The sequence below is a fragment of the Vigna umbellata genome, chromosome 8 (genome assembly GCF_029865625.1).
Source record: "Vigna umbellata cultivar VRB3 chromosome 8, Vumbellata_1.0, whole genome shotgun sequence".
NCBI lineage: Eukaryota > Viridiplantae > Streptophyta > Magnoliopsida > Fabales > Fabaceae > Vigna > Vigna umbellata.
The window spans coordinates 29575403-29582767 of NC_142172.1; the positions used below are offsets into that span (position 1 = coordinate 29575403).

Below are 7365 nucleotides of genomic sequence, written 5' to 3' on the forward strand. Positions count from 1 at the left end.
CATATGGGGCCAATAAAACTTTTCTTGATGAATGCTTATATTAAGACAAGATAGTCTAGAAATTAGACGGACTAAGTAAATTCAAATTTTGAAATTTAACAAAAGTATTAAATGAAATATCGTCACACACGAAAAATTGTTTTTTTTAAAGAAATAACATCTAAGGAAATAAAGTGCTTCTTATATGAATAATCTAATAGACGATATGAGTAAACAAGCTAGCATTTTATGAACAAGAAAGGTCTATCTCACGATAACACTAAAGCTTAAAAGATTGTCTTATTCAACACAATGTTAATTCAAGCAAAGTGTCTTATGAGATATACCATCTAATATATAATTCGATAAACGCTACACTTATAAATAACTTTTGATAAAGAATCTAATGCTTTATACCATTTGATGAATATATATATGTTGTATGCTTTACCAAACAATGCATTTATTAATGAAATGACAAGTGATAAAATGTTTTGAACACGTAATACGGCCTAACGCTTTCAACGTTTAAAATATTTAATGCATGTACACTAAAATGCTTTGATGCTTATGTACGATGCATGGACGATAAAGTGCTTTGATGCTTGTATAAAAATCACTAAAGCAGAAAGATATGATCAGAATCACTACACCTAATAAAAATACATTGTTAGAGATGAAGAATATTCTGGGAATGTTTCCCTTGAAGCCTTCTACTCTATCACATCATATAAGCTCTGTTTAGATAAAAGTTATGATAAAGCTCTATTCCTCTGCAAAGTAGACTTGAGTCTGACTTCTCACCTTAAGGCTACCTGCTCTCCTAAAGTCAACTTCTCTGTCTAACGGTCATCTTTCACGAAAAGCCATATATAGGCAATTTATTTACTTCTTATTTTCATTTAATAGATCTAACCATCTTTACTATGGGCATAGTGCAATAAACAAACTTAAGGCTATCAATGTGGCTACTATATATGCAATTGATGGTGTTTAAAGCCTTTTTCAGTAGCATTTAAGGTCAACAAAAATTCCAAGTTTCTCCCTTTAATGTATGGATCAATCCATGGAAATGGTGTGTGTTAAATGTAGTTTGTGTAGTTTATCCTTGCTAAAAATGAGAATGCAAATGCAATGGGGGAATTAAACAAAAATAATAAAAAGAGAATGAACTACTTAATATGATATAAATGCATGAGATGTAATGGCTAAATGCACTTAGGAATGACGGTTAACTACCTAATATGAAGCAACACTTTATTTTCAGAATTTGGTTGCTACTAATTCACTACAGAACCTAACCAAGACAGCAACAACATGACACTATTTGGCTAAAAAGATGTAAATGTTCTGTACAGGTTAGGAATGATGAGATGATATGGACAACGCTTAAGACTTAAGCAAAGACAATAAAAAATGCAAACAAGCACAAATCTAAAATGATTTCTTTATCCTAAGATCTACGTGACAGCTTAACTCAAGAATACAAATTCAAATTCTATGTGTTGCAGCCATGATGTGTAGAATGAAATAATCCAGATTGAACAAGCGCAAATGATGCTGGAATTTTTGAAAGTCGAATACTACTTTTCGATGCTATTCATGGGTTCATGAAATGCAACTTAATAGTAGCTTTGAATGCAATATCGTGAGACCATTATGAATCAAAAAGTGAAACCAGAGTTGCTGCAGATTTAACTGTCAACTATGACGCAATTATGGTATTTTGACTGTAAAATGAACCTACCGACTTCTATTTAATGCAAAAAACATAAAGAATGCATAAACTCTAAATGGGTGCTGAATACATGCATGAAAACGAGGACAATTCAAACTAAGCCAAGCTGAATCAGAAACTACAATAATGATTCTAACGCAAATGCATGTACAGTGTTACCTACTCTGCAAATGCAAGTTATGAGTGATATGTAAATTCAGCTCTTAAAAAAATGATTATATCAGATTATGTGCATAATGAAATGAATTAAAGATACCTACCTAAACCAGAAAATACGCAGGACTTCATATCTACGATTTGGGTATCAAGAAATGCACAAAACTAGAAATTGAAATGGCTGCAGACAGACCTAATATCAATACTATCAAAGTTATCCCTGCTACACAATTTGAATCACAAAAACAAGACATGGGACAGTGCAAAAGCAAGAGCTATTTCAAACTGGAAAACCAAGAATATAAATTACACTAAACAAAAAAAAAATGAATTTGATCTAGAGTTAAAACTTCTTGTTCTAATTGGTATGTTAAATAGAATCCTGACTCAAGAAGACCTCGTGGGAAATAAGGCCCACTTTGGGGTCCTTATGGTTTTCAAACAAAACCAAGAATTCTGTAGGTTTCCACTTAATTTTCAAAACAATCCAAGAACTTAAATCTGAATTAAGGATAATTGGCAAAAGATTCACAACAGATCAAAGTACTACTAAGCATGAATAAAGAACAAAATAAACTTGTACCTAATTAGTAAAATCTATTACAGATTCAAGAGAAACTGAAATTAAACTACCCTATCACTACACAGAAAACCAGAAATATTGAAAGAATCTCAAACAAGAACTGTAAATTTGCAGAAAAAGGAATTGATAGAGAACACTGCGAAATTGATTCATATTAGATTTAAGAAAGGATAAGTACAAGAGAGAAATTACTCAAAGCGTGTCTTGCAATCACTTTGTACTCGCAAGAACTCTCGTTTGCAATGTTCACTCGCACTGTAGAACCTCTCTCCACCGGTGGCTATTTTGCGCTCAGTGGGAATTTTCCTACACTACTTGGTTGAATCTCCTACTGAATCAATCACACCCTATTCTCACTCTATTCTAAGAATAAAGAAGACTTACAAGAAGAAAGAAAACGGGAAAATTTGTCAGTCTCCCATCGGCTTCCCTAACTCTATCTATATACCCTTTTAATTGAAACAGGGAACCATAAGAAGGAAGAAGAAAAACTTGAACCTAGGTCTCATCCACGCCTCTGTATCAGCGACTTCAAGTGCCACTGCATTCACTCAGCGCCAGCCACGTTTCGAACCTAGCTCCAATAAGCTTAAGACCCAACACCTTTAATTCAACTCTAGGTCAGCACCTCGTTCAGCCTCGTTTGCCCCTTGGTTCACCATGGTTCAACTATGCGTTGTGGCCAATCAAGAAATAAGGGTTAAAACCTAAATTGACCAAGTCAACTCCCTTCACCAGGGCTATTATGCCATAATCAAAATTGGAGAAAGGTTAAAATCTAGAAATTGTAGAACAATAGACCTATATAAGCAATTTTTCTAAAAGGAACAATAATTATTATTTACATTAAAATACTACTAAATAGCTTTTTAAATGAAATTTCTCAGAACTTAAATTGGGTGAAATTTGTTTAAGTTTAAATCCAAGTTTAAATCCAATAAAATTTCCTAATGTTATAGATAGTAGAAATAAATCTATCTTCTTTAGATGAATATAAAATCTTAATCTTAATGTAAAAAGTCATTCAATCAGGGTTAAAGAATCACGCTAAATTTGATAATATTAGGTTCTAATTTCTAAGAATGGATTTAAGATTATAATAAAGAGTACTTTCAGAATCATTAATTAAAATAATAAACATAAACTTATAAACGGGTAGATAATAAGTCACTAGAAGAAGATTAGTCAAGTTTAATTCCAACATTCTTATCATCATCAACTATTTTAAACATTAAACAAATCTTGGTTTTCAAATATGTTAACTCTTATCACTATTTTATTGCAAATTCGAATAAATAATTATTTACCGCTTTATTCAAACCAAAATATCTATTGGATCATTAATACTTAACATATATAGTATATGAATATTAAACACTAAGCATACGAAAGTCACAACACAGATCATATAATTTGATCTTCGGACAGTTACTCAACCTCATTATATTTGTTAAACGTTCTCTCTTAGTCGACTGGAACCGTGATTGCTTTGTCATTATCAAAACCTTAATGGTTAGTGGAACTCGTCTACTTGAACACCAATTGTCAAAAACCTTCAATTGGTATATATGTAAACAAAATGTTTAGCCATGTTTTGGACATAATATGGAAAAGTTTTGTTGGACAAATTTAAATTTGGGGTTTATATGTAATTTCGTTTGAGTCTTTATTTCATTTCTTGCTACATTTCTGGTTTCTAGTTTTGTTGCCGTATGTGTCTGTTTGTTTTTATTTTGATTGGTTACTGTGTCAGTTTTTGTGTCCAGCCAGATTGTGGAGCTTGGTCTGTTTTCGTTTTAGTTTTCAGTTTCTATTTTGTAAAACTCTGTTATCACCTGCGGGTATTTAAATAGTTTGCGACAATCAATTAATTACAACAACACATAATGAAACAGTGAATATCAGTGTGTTGCTTGCTTTTATTTAACGTGACATTTATTTAACAAACCTGACGCTAATGCATCCATTTTTTCCTATTAACGTGACATTTACTTAACAAACCTCACGCTAATGCATCCATTTTTTCCTATTCGGGTGGGATTATGGGTACTCTAAACGTGACATATCTTGAAGTAAATGCAGTTTTAGGTTACTTTCGTGTGTTTAGCTCATTATTAGATTTAAACTTTTTTACTGAAATTTTAGTTGAAATTTATTTTATATTGGAAACTTTTTGTATTTCAAGTTTTGGTTTGAAGCCAAAACCAAATGAATTTCTAAAAACATACATTGTTTGACATAAATTTGATGTTTTAATATCGGTATTTAAGTGCAACATAAATTTACATCACTTGCATTCATATTGTTGACCGTGGTAGTCGGATGACGGTGGTTGCCGGAATTAGAGGTGAAAGATAATAAAGAAGTGGAAGAGGTACGTAATAGCGTCTTAATTTGAGTATTTTTAATATTTGGAAGCTATATTTATTTAGTGTATGAGTTGAATTGAATTGGTCATAACGAAAACTATTACGTACGTAATGGTGTTGATTAAAAGTGAAGAGTATGGATGTAAACTGGAATCATGGAAGAGTCGGACTCCTTGGTAATTTGCATTTGAACTTTCGTCGGCATAATTAATGATCTACAAGTAATATAGACTACAGGAGATGAAGACGAAGGAATTTTCTGAGTGGAAGAACAACGAAAAACTTCACGCCGTGGATCACGGTAGATTAGAAGATTAACGATTTATACATTTCTACACGTAATGTATATGGGTAATAAAACATTTTGCTGGTCGTCGATGACAGCAGCCTTCAACTTGACTCACTCACAGTAATGTCATTATGCCATAGAATTGCTCCACGTAGCAAATGCAATTGTTGAAGATTCAAGCCTCGCAGCCTATTTATAGCAAGCTTCCCAACATGAAAAACTCACCATTGCACACGAAAAACCACTATAGTATCCAGCAATGACGACCTCAAGTGTTGCTGCTCTCGTCCTTTGCTTTGCATTCCTCTTCTGTGGTATATATATCTAATTTTTTCAATTTCTTTATCTGTTTGCTTTATGATGTTTCATATTAGTTGTTACACTCGTTTATGCATATAAGAATACAGTGTAAACATTGCAAATATTGTTAAACCTGTCGACAAAACAAGCTCATAAACTGAGTTCGGTATATATGCAGTGTCTCAAGGAGCAAAGGTTACTTTCACAAACAAGTGCCAATACACGGTATGGCCAGCAACCCTAACCGGAGACCAAAAGACTCAGTTATCATCGACCGGTTTCGAGTTGGCCTCAGGAGCATCAAACTCTTTAGACCTTCCATCTCCATGGTCAGGTCGGTTCTGGGCCCGAACAGGATGCTCTAACAACAACGGAAGGTTCAGTTGCGCCACAGCAGATTGCGGCTCCGGTCAAGTCACCTGCAACGGCGCAGGTGGAACTCCACCCGCAACTCTGGTAGAAATAACGGTTGCAGAGAACGGAGGGCAAGATTTCTACGACGTGAGCAACGTGGACGGGTTCAACATCCCGATGTCCGTAACCCCACAAGGTGGCAGTGGCGAATGCAAAAGCTCGACTTGCCGGAACAACATCAACGCTGCGTGCCCTGCAGCGCTTCAAATGAAAGGGTCTGATGGCAGCGTGATCGGTTGCAAGAGTGCTTGTTTGGCTTTCGGAGATGATAAGTATTGTTGCACAGGAGCATACAACACGGCTGAGACATGTCCACCAACGGACTACTCTCGGTTCTTCGAGGAACAGTGCCCTGAGGCTTATTCATATGCTTACGATGACAAGAACAGCACTTTCACTTGCTCCAACAGACCCGACTATGTCATTACGTTTTGCCCTTGAACTGCTCACACTATATACGAGACTCAGACTTCGTTGGCTGTAAAAATAAGTGTACGCACAAATACATATCTCATCATGAATAACAAATCACGTCTTTTGGTGATTGTATTGATCTTATATATATGATCCAATAAAGTTTAACTTTTATATTTGGTGCCTTTGGACTGTTAACTAATACGATAATATATGATAATTTTGTTAACTTATTTTTAGAATGATTGACTATTGTTTCATCGTGTTAATTTTTTCATTCTAGAATCTTTTATATTTAAATATGTTAAAATTGAATTATGGCTTTTCTCGAAACAAACGATACTTAAATAGACACTAATTTTAATTTTAAATGGAATAATATTATCAAAAAACCCTATTTAATGGTCACATAAATAACGCTTATTTGAAAAACTACTTTACCATATCATTAATAGACAATGTTTTTTCAAACAAAATGTTAACTTTTACAGAAAAACCCTATCTAATAATCAACAATAGACATCCCTTGTTTCAAAACATATTGTATATTAAAACAAGCGTTTTTTGTTGGTTCAATTTTTCTTTTTAAAATAATTTATTTAATTTTTCAATAAACAACATTCTTTCAAACAAGTTTTATCTGTTCGTTCAGTTTTTTTCAATTTTTTTAATGAAATAATTTGTTTATATTTCAATAGACCACTTTTCCAAGCCAACATTGTCTATTGGTTTGAATTTTTGTTTAAATAATTTATTTTATTTTTCAATAGATGCTATTTTTTCAAACCTAATGCTTTTTATTAGTTTCAATATTTAAAAAAAATATAAAATATTAGGAAAAATATGAAAAAGACAAAAGGTCATAAAAAGAAGGCTCTTTACTTCCGTATATGAATAAAAAATTATCAATACATTATTTCGAAATACATCAAAATAAACAAAAGTGCAGTTTAAACCGCTCGTAGTCCAATGCCTATCATAAACAATGACATAGTTTTATAAAGCAATATATAATCATTACATACTAACCTATAATAAGCCTGTACATATCACACATTAAAACAGCAAGCCACTGCACTCCAAATCATTCTAGGCGTTATTTTTAAGAAAGTTAATTTGTAGG

General features: G+C 33.0%; 1 protein-coding gene across 1 annotated transcript; it reads left to right on the plus strand.

The window, feature by feature from the left end:
* Positions 1 to 5331: 5331 nt before the first annotated feature.
* On the plus strand, positions 5332 to 6418 carry LOC124839836 (thaumatin-like protein 1b). Its single transcript, XM_047315764.2, has 2 exons — positions 5332 to 5428; positions 5593 to 6418. The coding sequence occupies exons 1-2, from the start codon at positions 5374 to 5376 to the stop codon at positions 6267 to 6269; spliced, it is 732 nt and encodes a 243-aa protein (XP_047171720.2). The 5' UTR covers positions 5332 to 5373; the 3' UTR covers positions 6270 to 6418.
* Positions 6419 to 7365: the final 947 nt, after the last annotated feature.